Source organism: Mesoplodon mirus (assembly GCF_964341445.2).
Source record: "Mesoplodon mirus genome assembly, chromosome: 2".
Taxonomy (NCBI): domain Eukaryota; kingdom Metazoa; phylum Chordata; class Mammalia; order Artiodactyla; family Ziphiidae; genus Mesoplodon; species Mesoplodon mirus.
The window spans coordinates 112949189-112967219 of NC_138977.1; the positions used below are offsets into that span (position 1 = coordinate 112949189).

An 18031-nucleotide genomic window follows, 5' to 3' on the forward strand; every position below is an offset into this window, starting at 1 on the left:
TCAAACAACACTTAAATATCAACTTATTCATATTTTTTTACTACAGGGTAGTGTGATAAGGTGATCAATAAAACAGCTGCAATTTCTTAAAAAATATGAAGCAGAATTTTGTGTGCACCTCAGTTACAAGGCTTTTCAAGTATCCTGTCAGTGCACCCGTCTCCCACTTGTGCCCCACTGAGAGCGGCTCTTTTGCAGGGGCCAGTATTTCATTTTTGTTAGAACCTACAGTACAGAGCAAAGGATACTTAGTAGATTCTCATAAGTAGTTGCTGAATGAATACCTGAGTTAAATTAAATAAACTAATTACAAAGAGATTTATTTTTGTGATGAATAAAGTTGTGATAAAATCAGTTGAAGGGTTCATTGATTTCTTATACTTTAAATATCAGTACAAGATATTTCTGAGAAAACTGGAGAATTTAAGGATGAAAAATAATTCTAACTTTCATATGAAAAATGATCCATCTTATCCTGAGCCCTTGAGGATTCTCTGGATTCAATAACTACTTCTTGGTGATTTATTTTTATTATTCTTTGCTTTGTAACTTTGTAAAACCCTAATATTATACACAAATCTCCTAGTTACTTTAAGAATGTCTCCAACTACATCTATATTATAGGTCTTTGTAATAAGTGAGACCAGATTTAACTTAGTGGGCAAACTATTCACTTGACAGAGGAAGGAGATCAACATAGCACAGTATGATGTGGAGCTCACCTCTCCCCACAAACCAAACATACACCTAGATGTGGAACAATTCTCACTTAAAACTAACTGGAGACTGGCAGAAAGAATCCTGTACAACCAAGGCTGTAAGAAAGATCCACACAGAATCAGGTAGGAAGTTCAGAGAAGTGATCAGGCTGGAACCTGTGCCCCTGAGAGAAGACATGGAAGAAAAGGGAGATCAGACAGATGGAAATCCTCTCTGGGAAGCGAATGGTCGAGCAACATATTCAAGGACCCAACATAGGAAAGATGAGCCCCTCGGCTGGTTGGAGTGCCAGTAAGAGTAACAGGAGGGCTATGGGAAACCTGGACTTTGCCAGTGAGGAGCATGCACATGCTTGCTTGCTCCTGAAGCAAGGCAGATTGAAAACTGCATTCATGGCTGACCAATTTCCTGCGACTGACCCAGCAGGCACCCAAGCCTGAGCCCAGCAAACGCTCAAGCACCACTTGCTTCACAACGCACCTCCTCACTGGGTGAGGTCCCAGATGTGTGTAACAGAGGTGGCTCAAACCCAATATGGCATCTGAACAGAGCAGGGACAGCCATTACTGGTGCTTACACAGTTAGCACATCAGAAACAGCCATGATCTCCATCTGCAGTCAGAACACCACAGCCCATGCCCAGACCCACACTGAGAGCCCACACGGGCCCTACTTGTTCTACAGCACAACTCCACACCAGGTCAAGGGAAGCAGAGGCCAAGGGAAGAGCCCAGCTGTGAGGGAAAAAGGAGGCTCAGACCCAAAGCAGCACTGGAGAAAGGTGGGGGCAGACATTGCTGGCACTCACACAGGCAGTGCATCAGCAGTCCAGATCTCTGCCCGGGCAGGACTGCCATGGTCTGCGCACAGGACTCAAGCCAAGTACCCTACCTTGCTCCAGAGCTGCTTCCCTCTGGAGTAAGGGTGCCAGTGCTGGGAGTGGGAGAGCACATACTTAAAGAGAATGGAGCCAGCTTGGACCCAGCCCTCAGGGCTTCTAGACCAGCAACACAGAACCCACCCCCATCCCCAACAAAGCAGAGACAGCCACTGAGCAGAGGGGAAGCCTGAGCTCAAACCTGTATCCAGCCCTAGTCCCTACATCTCCAGCAACACCTACTACCAAGGTGATAATTGCCAGCACAACCTGAGAAAAGACATGACTTGTGTTCAAGTCAAATCCAGCTATACCACCAAAGCCACTGGGCACACGCAGACAGTATGGGAATGCTCCCATGTAAGGACACCTCTCCAGGATTGCAGTAGATAACTGCTTCACCTATTTCATAGAGACAGAGTAAGTTAAGTAAAATGAGAAGACAGAAGAATTTGTCTCAATTGAAAGAGCAAGAGAAAATCCCTGAAAAAGCAAATACTGAAATAGAAATAAGCAATTTACTAAAGACCGTGAAGCATTAGTAATGAGAATAAAGCAAATAATAAAATGGCAGTAAGTATGTACCTATGAATAATTACTTGAAAATCAACGGACTAAATTCTGCAATCAAAATACATGGTGTGGCTGACTGATTAAAAAACAAGACCAATCTATATGCTGCTTAGAAGAGACTCACTTCAGAGCTAAAGCCACATACAGACTGAAAGTGAGGGGATGGAAAAACATATTTCATGCAAACAAACAACAAGAAAGCAGGGGTAACAATACCCTTATCACACAAAATACATTTTAGAACAAAGTATTTAACAAAAGACAAAGAAAGTTACATAACGAGGGATCAATACAAAAAGAGGATATGACACTCATTAACATATATGTACCCAATACAGGAGCACCTAAATACATAAAACAAATATTAAATATAAAGGGAGAAATCGACAGTAACACAATAATAGGGGGGACTTTAACACCTCACTTGAATCAATGGACAGTCCATACAGACAGAAAATTAGCAAGGAAACACTGGCCTTAAATGACACTTTAGACCAAATGGACTTAATTGATATTTATATAGCATTCCATCCAAAAGCAACAGAATACACATTCTTTTCAAGTGCACATGGAACATTCTCCAGGATAGATCACATGCTAGGACACCAAAAAAAAAAAAATAAGCCTCAGTAAATTTAAGAAAACTGAAATCATATCACGCATCTTTTCTGACCACAACGCCATGAAATTAGAAATCAACTACAAGAAGACACTGCAAAAAGCACAAATGTGGAGTCTAGACAATATGGTACTAAACAACCAATGGATCACTGAAGAAATCAAAGGGAAATTAAAAAAATACCTGTAGACAAATGAAAACTAAAACACAATGATCCAAAATATATAGGATGTAGAAAAAGCAGTTCTAAAAAGGAAGTTTATAGTGATGCAAGCTTACCTCAGGAAACAAGAAAAAATGGACACCCTAAGCTTACACCTAAAAGAACTAGAAAAAGAACAAAACCCAAAGGTAGAAGGAATGAAATCATAAAAATCAGAGCAATAAAAAATGAAATAGAGAATAAAAAAGTTCAAAGAAACTCAGAGCTGGTTCTTCAAAAATATAAACAAAATTGATAAACTTTTAGCCAGACTCATCAAGGAAAAAGAAAGGGCCCAAATCAATATCACAAATGAAACAGGAGAAGTTACAACTGACACCACAGAAATACAAAGCATCATAAGAGATTACTATGAACAACTATATGCCAATAAAATGAACAACCTAAAAGAAATGGACAAATTACAATAAATGAAAATCTCCCAAGACTGAACCAGGATGAAAGAGAAAGTATGAACAGACCACTTACCAGCAACTGAATTGAATTTGCAATTAAAAACAAAGCAAAACAAACAAACAAACATCCCAACAAACAACAGTCCAGGACCAGATGGCTTCACAGGTGAATTTTACCAAACATTTAGAAAAGAGTTAACACCTATCCTTCTCAACCTGTTCCCAAAAATTGCAGAGGAAGGAATGCTTCCAAACTCATTCTACAAGGCCAGCATTACCCAGTTACTGGACACCACAAAAAAGAAATTACAGGATAATATCACTGATGAACATTGATGTAAAAATCCTTGATAAAATATTGGCAAACCGAATTCAACAATATATTAAAAGGATCACACACCATAATCAAGTAGAATTTATCTCAGGGATGCAAGGATTTTTCAATATCTGCAAATCAACCAATGTGATAACTACATTAATAACTTAAAGAATAAAATCCATATGATTATCTCAATAGATGCAGAAAAAGCTTTTGACAAAATTCAATATCCATTTATGATAAAACTCCTCAGAAAATAAATATAGAGAGAACATACCTCAACATAATAAAGGCCATATATGACAAACCTACAGCTAACATCATACTCAATGATAAAAAGCTGAAAGCATTTCCTCTAAGATCAGGAACAAGAGAAGGATGTCCCTCTTGCAACTTTTATTCAACATAGTTTTGGAAGTTCTAGCCATTGCAATCAGAGAAGAAAAATAAATAAAAGGAATCTAAATTAGAAAAGAAGAAGTAGAACTCTGTTTGCAGATGACATGATATTATACATAGAAAATCCTAATAGATGCTACCAGAAAACTACCAGAGCTCATCAACGAATTTGGCAAAGTTGCAGGATACAAAACTAATACACAGAAATCTGTTGCATTTCTATACACTAACAATGAGAGACCAGAAAGAGAAATTAAAAAACGATCCCATTTACCATCACCTCAAGAAGAATAAAATACCTAGGAATAAACCTACCTAAGGAGGCAAAAGACTGTACTCTGAAAACTATAAGATACTGATGAAAGAAACTGAAGCTGATACAAACAGATGGAAGGTTATACCATGTTCTTGTATTGGAAGACTCAATAGTGTAAAAATGACAATAATCACCCAAGGCAATCTACAGAGTCAATGCAATACCTATCAAATTACCAATGGCATTTTTCACAGAACTAGAAAAAAAGTCTTAAAATTTGTATGGAAACACAAAAGAACCCAAATAGCCAAAGCAATCCTAAGAAAAACGGAGCTGGAGGAATCAGGCTCCCAGACTTCAGACTACACTACAAAGCTACAGTCATCAAAAGAGCATTGTACTGGCACAAAAAGAGAAATATAGATCAATGGAACAGGATAGAAAGCCCAGAAATAAACCCATACATCTATGGTCAATTAATGTAAAACAAAGGAGGCAAGAATATACAATGGAAAAGAAACTGTCTAGTCAATAAGTGGTGCTGGGAAAACTGGACAGCTACATGTAAAAGAATGAAACTAGAACATTTTCTTACACCATACACAAAAATAAACTCAAAATGGATTAAAGACCTAAATTTAAGACTGGATGCCAAAAAACTCTTAGAGGAAAACATAGAACACCCTGAAATAAATCACAGCAATATCTTTTTCGATCTGTCTCCTAGAGTAATGGAAATAAAAACAAAACTAAACAAATGGGAGCTAATTAAACTCAAAAGCTTTTGCACAAAGGAAACCATAAACAAAACGAAAAGACAACCCACAGAATGAGAAAGTATTTGCAAATGATGCAACCAACAACGGATTAATCTCCAAAATTTACAAACAGCTCATGCAGCTCAATATCAAGAAAACAAACAACCCAATCAAAAAGCAGGTGCAAGATCTAAATAGACATTTCTCCAAAGAAGACAGACATATGGCCAAGAGGCACATGAAAAGCTGCTCAACATCACTAATTATTAGAGAAATTCAAATCAAACTACACTGAGATAACACCTCACACCAGACAGTATGGCCATCATCAAAAAGTCTACAAACAATAAATGCTGGAGAGGGTGTGGAGAAAACGGAACCCGCCTACACTGTTGGTGGGAATGTAAACTGAAACAGCCACTATGGAGAACAGTATAGAGGTTCCTTAAAAAACTCAAAATAGAGCTACCACATGATCCAGCAATCCCATTCCTGGGCATATATCCAGTGAAAACCATGGTTTGAAAGGATCTATGCACCCCAGTGTTCACTGAAGTGCTGTTTACATTAGCCAAGACATGGAAGCAATGTAAATGTCCATTGACAGAGGAATGGATAAAGAAAATGTGGTACATACATACAGTGGAATATTACTCAGTCATTAGAAAGAATAAAATAATGCCATTAGCAGCAACATGGATGGACCTGGAAATTATCATACTGAGTGAAGTAAGTCAGACACAGAAAGACAAATATCATATGATATCACTTACATGTGGAATCTAAAAACAAATAGCAAGTGTTGGTAAAGATACGTAGAAATTGGAACCCTTGTGCACTGTTTGTGGAATATAAAATGGTGCAGCTGCTGTGAAGAAGAGTATGGTGGTTCTTCAAAAAATAAAATTTAATTACCATGTGATCCAGCAATACCATTTCTTGGTATATATCCAAAAGAACTGAAAGCAGAGTCTCAAAGAGGTACCTGTACACCCATGCTCGTAGAAGCATTATGCACAACAGCCAAAAGGCAGAAGCAAACCAAATGTCCATCAACAGATGCATGAATAAACAAAAATGTGATATATACACACATGGACTATTATTCAACCTTAAAAGAGGAAATTCTAACACATACTACAACATGGATGAACCGTGATGACATTAATGCTAAGTAAAATAAGCCAGACACAAAAAGACAAGTCCTGTATGATTTCATTTATATGAAGTATCAAGAGTAGTCAAACTCATAGAAACAGAAAGTAGAATGGAGGATGCCACTGGCTAGGGGGCAGAGGGGAACAGGAAGTTTTTGTTTAATGAGTAGAGAGTTTCAGTTTTGCAAGATGAAAATGTTTTCGAGGTTGGTTATACAACAGTGTGAATAAACTTAACACTACTGAACTGTACACTTAAGAACATAAAGATGGTAAGAAAACAAACAAGGATGCCTGCTTTGGTCACTTATATTCAACTTTGTACTGGAAATTCTAGCCAGAGCTATTAGGCAAAAAAATAAATAAATATCAATAAAAGGTATTCAAACTGGAAAGGAAGAAGTAAAACTATCTCTATTTGCAGACGACATGATGGCAAATATAGAAAATCCTAAAGAATCTACAAAGCAACTATTAGAACTGGAACAAATTCAGCCAAGCAGGGTATAAGATTAACACTCGAAAATCAGTTGTACTTCAGCACACTCTCAGTAAGCAATCAAAAAAGAAATTAAGAAAACAATTCCATTTGCAATAGCATCTAAAAGAACAAAATACAAGCCTACCTGGCTCTTTGGTGGGGCCAATGGCAGACTCTGGAAGGGCTCACGCCAAGGAGTACTTCTCAGAACTTCTGCTGCCAGTGTCCTTGTCCTCACAGTGAGCCACAGCCACCCCTGCCTCTGCAGGAGACCCTCGAACACTAGCAGGTCACCTTGCAGGACAGACCCCAACTTCAGTAGATGTCTGCAGTGACCCAAGCATGGGTAGGACATTCCACAGGAATTCTTGGATCCCAGCACGAGGCCATGTAGGGGTCAGAGGATCCATCCAGGCTCTGGTACGGTCATAACACAGGTCCTGTCCAGCTGGGCTCACCCACCTGCGCCCATGATACACCAGAGCATTGTCTCAGCTTTCTCAGGCCGTGTGCATGGAAGGCTCTTGGTGCTCCAGCCAGGCATCAGGGCTGTGCCTCTGAGGTGGGAGAGCCAATTTCAGGACACTGGTCCACAAGAGACCTCCCAGCTCCACGTAATATCAAATGGCGAAAATCTCCCAGCGATCTCCATCTCAACGCCAAGACCCAGCTTCACTCAACGAACAGCAAGCTACAGTGCTGGACACCCTATGCCAAACAATTAGCAAGACAGGAACAAAACCCCACCCATTACCAGAGAGGCTGCCTAAAATCATAACAAGGCCACAGACACCCCAAAACACACCACCAGACGTGGACCTGCCCACCAGAAAGACAAGATCCAGCCTCATCCACCAGAACACAGGCACTAGTCCCCTCCACCAGGAAGCCTACACAACCCACTGAACCAACCTTAGCCACTGGGGACAGACACCAAAAACAACGGGAACTACGAACCTGCAGGCTGCGAAAAGGAGACCCCAAACACAGTAAGTTAAGCAAAATGAGAAGACAGAAAAACACACAGCAGATGAAGGAGCAAGGCAAAAACCCACCAGACCTAACAAATGAAGAGGAAATAGGCAGTCTACCCGAAAAAGAATTCAGAATAATGATAGTAAAGATGATCCAAAATCTTGGAAATAGAATTGAGAAAATACAAGAAACGTTTAACAAGGACCTAGAAGAACTAAAGAGCAAACAAACACTGATGAACAGCACAATAAATGAAATTAAAACTTCTCTAGAAGCAATCAATAGCAGAATAACTGAGGCATAAAAACGGATAAGTGACCTGGAAGATAAAATAGTGGAAATTAACTACTGCAGAGCAGAATAAAGAAAAAAGAATGAAAAGAATTGAGGAGAGTCTCAGAGACCTCTGGGACAACATTAAACACACCAACATTCGAATTAAAGGGGTCCCAGAAGAAGAGAAAAAGAAAGGGACTGAGAAAATATTTGAAGAGACTATAGTCGAAAACTTCCCTAATATGGGAAAGGAAATAGTTAATCAACTCCAAGAAGCACAGAGACTCCCATACAGGATAAATCCAAGGAGAAACATGCCAAGACAATATTAATCAAACTATCAGAAATTAAATACAAAGAAAAAATACTAAAAGCAGCAAGGGTGGGGCTTCCCTGGTGGTGCAGTGGTTGAGAGTCCACCTGCCAATGCAGGGGACACGGGTTCATGCCCCGGTCTGGGAAGATCCCACATGCCACAGAACAGCTGGGCCCATGAGCCATGGCCTCTGAACCTGCGCATCGGAGCCTGTGCTCCGCAACGGGAGAGGCCACAACAGTGAGAGGCCCACGTACCGCAAAAAAAGAAAAAAAAGCAGCAAGGGAAAAACAAATAACACACAAGGGAATCCCCATAAGGTTAACAGCTGATCTTGCAGCAGAAACTCTGCAAGCCAGATGGGACTGGCAGGACATATTTAAAGTGATGAAGGAGAAAAGCCTACAACCAAGATTACTCTACCCAGCAAGGATCTCATTCAGATTTGATGGAGAAATTAAAACCATTAGAGACGAGCAAAAGCTAAGACAATTCAGCACCACCGAACCAGCTGTACAACAAATGTAAAGGAACTTCTCTAGGCAGGAAACACAAGAGAAGGAAAAGACCTACAATAACAAACCCAAAACAATTAAGAAAATGGTAATAGGAACATACATATTGATAATTACCTTAAATGTAAATGGATTAAATGCTCCAACCAAAAGATATAGACTGGCTGAATGGATACAAAAACAAGACCCGTACATATGCTGTCTACAAGAGACCCACTTCAGACCTAGGGACATACACAGACTGAAAGTGAGGGGATGGAGAAAAATATTCCATGAAAATGGAAATGAAAAGAAAGCTGGAGTAGCAATTCTCATATCAAACAAAACAGACTTTAAAATACAGACTATTACAAGAGACAAAGAAGGACACTACATAATGATCAAGGGATCGATACTAGAAGAAGATATAGCAACTGCATATACTTATGCACCCAACATAGGAGCACCTCAATACATAAGGCAAATACTAACAGCCATAAAAGGGGAAATCGACAGTAAGACAATCATAGTAGGGGACTTTAACACCCCACTTTCACCAATGGACAGATCATCCAAAATGAAAATAAATAAGGAAACACAAGCTTGAAATGATACATTAAACAAGATGGACTTAATTCATATTTATAGGACATTCCATCCAAAAACAACAGAATACACATTCCTCGCAAGTGCTCATGGAATGTTCTCCAGAATAGATCATATCTTGGGTCACAAATCAAGCCTTGGTAAATTTAAGAAATTTGAAATCATATCAAGTATCTATTCAAACCACAACACTATGAGACTAGCTATCTATTACAGGAAAAAATCTGTAAAAAATACAAACACATGGATGCTAAATAATACACACCTTAATAACCAACAGATCACTAATGAAATCAAAGAGGAAATCAAAAAATACCTAGAAACAAATGACAATGAAAACATGACGACCCAAAACCTATGGAATGTAGCAAAAGCAGTTCTAAGAGGGAAGTTTATAGCAATACAATCCTACCTTAAGAAACAAGAAACATCTCAAATAAACAACCTAAACTTACACCTAAAGCAATTAGAGAAAGAAGAACAAAAAACCCCCAAAGTTAGCAGAAGGAAAGAAATCATAAAGATCAGATCAGAAATAAATGAAAAAGAAATGAAGGAAACTATAGCAAAGATAAATAAAATTAAAAGCTGTTTCTTTGAGAAGATAAACAAAATTGATAAACAATTAGCCAGACTCATCAAGAAAAAAAAGGGAAAAGACTCAAATCAATAGAATTAGAAATGAAAAAGGAGAAGTTACAACTGACACCACAGAAATACAAAGGATCATGAGAGAGTACTACAGGCAACTCTATGCCAATAAAATGGACAACCTGGAAGAGATGGACAAATTCTTAGAAATGTACAACCTTCCGAGACTGAACCAGGAAGAAATAGAAAAGATGAACAGACAATTACAAGCACTGCAATTGAAACTGTGATTAAAAACTTCCAATAAAAGCCCAGGACCAGATGCCTTCACAGGCGAATTCCATCAAACAATTAGAGAAGAGCTCACAACTATCCTTCTCAAACTCTTCCAAAATATAGCAGAGGGAGGATCACTTCCAAACTCATTCTACAAGGGCACCATCACCCTGATACCAAAACCAGACAAAGATGTCACAAAGAAAGAAAACTACAGGCCAATATCACTGATGTACATAGATGCAAAAATCCTCAACAACATACTAGCAAACAGAATCCAACAGGACATTAAAAGGATCATACACCAGGATCAAGTGGGGTTTATCCCAGGAATGCAAGGATTCTTCAATATATACACATCAATCAATGTGATACACCATATTTACAAATTGAAGGAGAAAAACCATACAATCATCTCAATAGATGCAGAGAAAGCTTTTGACAAAATTCAACACCCATTTATGATAAAAACCCTCCAGAAAGTAGGCATAGAGGGAACTTTCCTCAACATAATAAAGGCCATATATGACAAACACACAGCCAACATCATCCTCAATGGTGAAAAACTGAAACCATTTCCACTAAGATCAGGAACAAGACAAGGCAGCCCACTCTCACCACTATTATTCAACATAGTTTTGGAAGCTTAGCCACAGCATTCAGAGAAGAAAAAGAAATAAAAGGAATCCAAATTGGAAAAGAAGATGTAAAGCTGTCACTGTTTGCAGATGACATGATACTATACATAGAGAATCCTAAAGATGCTACCAGAAAACTACTAGAGCTAATCAATGAATTTGGTAAAGTAGCAGGATACAAAATTAATGCACAGAAATCTCTAGCATTCCTATACACTAACAGTGAAAAATCTTAAAGTGAAATTAAGAAAACACTCCCATTTACCATTGCAACAAAAAGAATAAAATATCTAGGAATAAACCTACATAAAGAGACAAAAGACCCGTATGCAGAAAATTAAAAGACACTGATGAAAGAAATTAAAGATGATACAAATAGATGGAGAGATATACCATGTTCTTGGATTGGAAGAATCAACATTGTGAAAATGACTCTACTACCCAAAGCAATCTACAGATTCAATGCAATCCCTATCAAACTACCATGGGCATTTTTCACAAAACTAGAACAAAAAATTGTACAATTTGTATGGAAACACAAAAGACTCCGAATAGCCAAAGCAATCTTGAAAAGAAAAACGGAGCTGGGGGAATCAGGCTCCCTGACTTCAGACTATACTACAAAGCTACAGTCATCAAGACAGTATGGTACTAGCACAAAATCAGAAATATAGATTAATGGAATAGGATAGAAAGCCCAGAGATAAACCCACACACATATGGTCACCTTATCTTTGATAAAGGAGGCAAGAATATACAGTGGAGAAAAGACAGCCTCTTCAATAAGTGGTGCTGGGAAAACTGGACAGGTACATGTAAAAGTATGAAATTAGAACACTCCGTAACACCATACACAAAAATAAACTCAAAATGGATTAAAGACCTAAATGTAAGGCCAGACACTATCAAACTCTTAGAGGAAAACATAGGCAGAACACTCTATGACATAAATCACAGCAAGATCCTTTTTGACCCACCTCCTAGAGAAATGGAAATAAAAACAAAAGTAGACAAATGGGACCTAATGAAATTTCAAAGCTTTTGCACAGCAAAGGAAACCATAAACAAGACCAAAAGACAACCCTCAGAATGGGAGAAAATATTTGCAAATGAAGCAACTGACAAAGGATTAATCTCCAAAATTTAGAAGCAGCTCATGCAGCTCAATATCAAAAAAACAAACACCCCAACCCAAAAATGGGCAGACGACCTAAATAGACATTTCTCCAAAGAAGATATACAGATTGCCAACAAACACATGAAAGAATGCTCAACATCATTAATCATTAGAGAAATGCAAATCAAAACTACAATGAGATATCATCTCACAGCGGTCAAAGGGCCATCATCAAAAAATCTACAAACAATAAATGCTGGAGAGGGTGTGGAGAAAAGGGAACACTCTTGCACTGCTGGTGGGAATGTAAATTGATACAACCACCATGGAGAACAGTATGGAGGTTCCTTAAAAAACTACAAATAGAACTACCATATGACCCAGCAATCCCACTACTGGGAATATACCCTGAGAAAACCATAATTCAAAAACAGTCATATACCACAATGTTCACTGCAGCTCTATGTACTATATCCAGGACATGGAAGCAACCTAATTGTCCATGGACAGATGAATGGATAAAGAAGATGTGGCACATATATACAATGGAATATTACTCTGCCACAAAAAGAAACAAAATTGAGTTATTTGTAGTGAGGTGGATGGACCTAGAGCCTGTCATACAGAGTGAAGTAAGTCAGAAAGAGAAAAACAAATACCATATGCTAACACATATATATGGAATCTAAGAAAAAAAAATGGTCATGAAGAACCTAGGGGCAAGACGGGAATAAAGACAGGGACCTATTAGAGAATGGACTTGAGGATATGGGGAGGGGGAAGGGTAAGCTGGGACAAAGTGAGAGAGTGGCATGGATATATATGCACTACCAAACATAAAATAGATAGCTAGTGGGAAGCAGCCGCATAGCACAGGGAGATCAACTCGGTGCTTTGTGACCACCTAGAGGGGTGGGATAGGGAGAGTGGGAGGGAGGGAGACCAAGAGGGAAGAGATATGGGAACATATGTATATGTATAACTCATTCACTTTGTTATAAAGCAGAAACTAACACACCATTGTAAAGCAATTATACTCCAATAAAGATGTTAAAAGTAATTTAAACAAAAATTGAAAGAACAAAATACTTAAGAATAAATTTAAGCAAGCATATGTAAGATGTGTACTCTGATAACTACAAAACATTGCTGAAAGTAATTAAAAACCTAAATTAATGGAAAAACATCTCATGTTCATGGATTCTAATACTTAATATTCTTAAAGTGGCAAGATTCCCCAAAGTGGTCTACAGATTCAATGCAATCCTTATCAAAATCTCATCTTGGACCTTCCTGGTGGCGCAGTGGTTAGGAACCTGCCTGTCAATGCAGGGGACACGGGTTTGAGCCCTGGTTTGGGAAGATCCCACATGCTGTGGAGCAACTAAGCTTGTGCACCACAACTACTGAGCCCGTGCACCACAACTACTGAAGCCCGCGCGCCTAGAGCCTGTGCTCTGCAACAAAGAGAAGCCACCGCAATGAGAAGCCTGCGCACCACAACAAAGAATAGCCCCCACTTGCCACAACTAGAGAAAGCCCGCGTGCAGCAATGAAGACCCAACTCAGCCAAAAAAATAAAACAAGTAATTAATTAGTTTAAAAAATTATAAAATCTCAACAGCCTTTTTTGCGGAAATAGGAAAGCTAACAAAATTCATAAAGCCTTGCGAGGGACTTGCTGCAGAACACAGTTTAGCAGTTTCAAAATAAGTTAAACACAGAATTATCACATGATCCATCAATTTCACTCCCAGGAAAGAACTGAAAATAGGTCTTCAAACAAAAACTTGTACATGAATGCTCACAGCAGCACTATTCTCAATAACCAAACATGGAGTCACCCCCAAATGCCCATCAAATGATGGATAAACAAAAGGTAGTATATACATACAATGGAATATTTATTCAATCATAAAAGGGATGAAGTAGTAATACAAGCTACAACATGGATGGGTCTTGAAAACATGATCAGTGAAAGAAGCCACCCACAAAAGGCTTCATGATTCCATTTATATGAGCTATCCAGAAAAGGCAAATTCATAAACAGAAAACAGATTAGCAGTTGCTAGGGGCTGAGGGGAATGGGGAGTAGCTGTTTATTAAGCTATATAGTACTGCTTATTAAGGGTATGGGTTTTCCTTTTAGTGTGATGAATATATTCTGGAAGTAGGTGGTGTTTATGGTTGCATAACATCATGAATGTACAAAATGCCACTAATTTCTACATTTTTACGTGGTTGAAATGTGAATTTCATGTTATATGTATTTTGCCACAATTAAAATAGAGGAATCCCTTGCCATATTCTACAAAGATTTATATTCTGCCCAGTCCTCAGTACTGTCATATAGCCTGCCTCATCCTACTAACCAACCTAGGTCGCCCTGGTCTACCCAGACTTGTCCCTTCTTTGAACAACCATGAGTCCTAATGCTGCTCTAATTCACTTGAATTATTTATCACATATTTTCTTTTGACATCTCAACTTTTCCCCTGGATTAGACAAAAGTCATTCATTTTATTCCTACCACTTTTTTACACAACTGCAAGACACTCACTAGAAGGTTAACAATGTCACTGGACATCCCTGGTGGCGTAGTGGTTAAGAATCTGCCTGCCAATGCAGGGGACACGGGTTTGAGCCCTGGTCCGCAAAGATCCCACATGCTGCGGAGCAACTAAGCCCGTGTGCCACAACTACTGAGCCTGCGTGCCACAACAAAGAGTAGCCCCCACTTGCTGCAAATAGAAAAAGCCCGCGTGCAGCAATGATGACTCAACGCAGCCAAAAATTAAGAAAAAAAAGGTTCACAATGTCACCTAATGAAGTCTATCAAAAAACTTTTTTATAGCCCAGTTTCACAACTCAGTAAGATCACAGGATCTGCATTTACCTACACGGCACCTTTGTCCTACTGTTGATCTGCTGTTCTATATCAGAAGTCAGCAAACCTTTTCAGTAAATGTCCACATAGTAAACATTTTAGGCCTGTGAGCCACAGTCTCTGTCACAACCACTCAACTCTGCCCTTGTAATTTGACGGCAGCATAAATGAATGAGCATGGCTGTGTCCAATAAAACTTTACAGGGCTCCCCTGGTGGCGCAGTGGTTGAGAGTCTGCCTGCCGATGCAGGGGACACGGGTTCGTGCCCCGGTCCGGGAAGATCCCACATGCCGTGGAGCGGCTGGGCCCATGAGCCATGGCCGCTGAGCCTGCACGTCAGGAGCCTGTGCTTCGCAATGGGAGAGGCCACAACAGTGAGAGGCCCATGTACTGCAAAACCAAAACAAAAAAAAAAAAAACAAAAAAACTTTACAGACACTGAGATTTGAATTTCATACAATTTTCACATCACAGACTATTACTCTTGATTTGTTTCTCAATCATCTAAAAATTCTTAGTTTGTGGGCCATAAAAAAACAGGCAGCATGCTACATTTGGGCCATGGACTGCAATTTGCTGACTTCTGTTCTACATTTTTCCTGATGTTAACATATTTATTTCTACTATTTCATATGAATGCACAGATATTTTATAAACCTCAAATAATCAGTGTTAAGCAAAACTGTGCATAAAATAGACTCACCTGGGATGTGATCATTTTCTGCCGTTCCTGCAAGGATGTAGAGAACTGAGGGGGTACACCTGAAAAAGAAGGAAAGCTCATGAGTGACATCACCTGCCTAGAAAGCTCCGCATAGCAGCTGGCAAAACACCTCAGAATGGGAGACACTTTGAGAAGGAGCAGAAAGGATAACAGTGAGGGAGGGAAGCACTCGGGTATCCATGCATGACTCTGGGATGACTATGTAATGTTTGGACAAGCCAGTTTTCAAATGTAAAAACATTTGTTTTCTGCTGATTTGTTAACAATGTATGCTCTAACACAGAAAAAAACATAAACAACACATTAAACTAATTAAGTCAATTAGGAAAAGCCAAGGAATAGAACACAATGCTTTCATTAAAACTGATGCTGAGCAAAAATATTCAGCACAAAAATTTGTAATGTTCATTACAAACCAGAGAATCTCAACAAGGTTCTGAAAAAAAGGATGGGGTATTTTTGGAAGGAAAAAAGGGCTGGTCTTTTTTGGAAGGAAAAAAAGGGTTTACTCTTAAATTGGTTTCAGGTCTCAAAAGTATTTTTTAATTAAAAAACAACCAAACCAAACAAAACTGGTTTTGACTTATCTGTTGTTAATGCAGAAAAGACCTGCCTAGAACATCAAGAGACTCCATGTCTCCTCTTGATTCTGCCATAACAAAATGTAGAATTGTAACCACTTAACATTTTTGACCCACTTCTTGCCCACCCCAACCCAACTCCATCTTTTAAGTAAAGCAGAAATAGACCTGTCTTAAGTCCAAGTCTTAACGACCTGTCTTGCAGTACCATCTGTGCTTCTGTAAGATCGGGATACAGGGGGCATCAGTATATCTCTAGTTGTGCCGAGTGTGGGAACAGCTCAGAGCTCAGAAAGAGTGAAGTTAAGAGTGAAGGGAGGAAGAAGGTAATTCCCTCCCCTGTGGCTGGTTAGCTCTTCCCTCCACACGATGCCTTCACAACTCCCCAAGAAGCAGTATCTTCTGTTCCTTTTGTCTTGTCCTCCTATCCCAACCACAGCTTACATCTCTCTGGAGAGTTGGCCCAAAGTTTCCACCATCACCCAGTCTGTGACAGTCTGCATATGACAGTGGTTCCGGCAGGAGGACCCAAATTGCTTCCGGCTGAGCAACAAGCATCTTTGCACCTGGGCTCTGTATCTCTCCTGAGGTCTCAGGCGAACTGATTGTCCTACCGGGACAATTCCCGCTCCCGGGAATCCCCCTTGCTACCTCACAAAAGCCGCTTTGTTGCAAGAAAGGTGGAACCTAAGCCAGTTAGAATATTCATCCAAGATCGAAAGCTCCTGGATCTTAAGCAGGACCTCCTGTAAAAGCAAACTGGTGCTACTGAGGGCACAGGCAAAGCTGGAGGGGGTCAGAGGGGCCTGGACGCCTCCATTTATGTTCACAGGTTCTTTAGAAATAAGAAATCCCCCCCCCCCAAACCAATGCTGCATTCACTTCAAAACTATTTCCTTGAGGGGTTAGGGTACTCAAGCTGCTTACTGCTGCGACCGACTCATGCTCAGATTTTCTGCTGGGCAGAGAACGAGGCATGGGGTCTATCCTTGCTCCTGCCCCTGCTCCCCTCGCCACTTTGAATTCCTACCCCGTCTTGGAGCCTCACTGTTAGAAAGGGGACGCGACGCTGACCACAGGTGGTTAGGAGAGGAGGATTCAGCGACACCCTGAGTGGAAAAGAACAAGGGTCTCTGCTGAGAAGAAACGCGCGCGTCTACTGACAGCCAAAGACTAGTTTCCGCGCGGTCTTACCGAGGCCTCAAACGACAGGGCACCTTGGAGATGAGAAAATTAAGCGCTGGGACGTGCAGGTTCTTATCAGGTGCATAAAAACGGGGCCAGACTTACACCGAATCTGGACACAAAGCCGTTTCCTCTTTCACCCCCCTCTGGCCTGGAGCTTCATGTTCCCCCGGTTCTCCGCAGCAGCGTCCTGCTCGCCAGCTGCCGGGCCCACAGCCGCCGGAGGCTCCGCAACCTTCTCCTCGCGAGACAGCGGCCGCGGAACGGGAACACGCCCGGCATCCGGGGGGAGGGGGGAGGCAGTGCACATGCGCAGAAGGCCCATAGTGAAAGCCCCGTCCTGTGCCAGAAAGCTGCGCACGGTACATTTCCTGAAAGCCTTAGAGCCACCTCAATTAGAAAAGGCTCTGCGATGGAAATAAACTTATGGTTACTAAAGGGGAAGCGGGGAGGGATAAGTTAGGAGTTTGGGATTACTATATGTAAAATAAACAAGGACCTACTGTATAGCACAGGGGAATAATATTCAGTTTCTTGTAATAACCCATAATGGAAAAGAATCTGAGAGTATTTTTATGTGTATGTAT

At 40.1% G+C, this 18031-nt stretch overlaps 1 protein-coding gene across 2 annotated transcripts in view; it reads right to left on the bottom strand.

Annotated features, from left to right (window-relative positions):
• The window catches only part of ZNF37A (zinc finger protein 37A), a 57346-nt gene extending 39666 nt beyond the window's left edge, over positions 1-17680 (bottom strand). The window contains exons 1-2 of one of the 2 annotated variants that reach the window (XM_082632982.1): positions 17550-17680; positions 15658-15716 (exon numbers count right to left, since the gene is read on the bottom strand). In XM_082632982.1, coding sequence (XP_082489108.1) covers positions 15658-15672 — 15 coding nt within the window. In that variant the 5' untranslated portion in view covers positions 15673-15716; positions 17550-17680. Of the gene's footprint in view, positions 1-15657; positions 15717-17453 lie in introns of both variants that reach the window. The other variant, XM_082632981.1, reaches the window with a different exon arrangement.
• Positions 17681-18031: the final 351 nt, after the last annotated feature.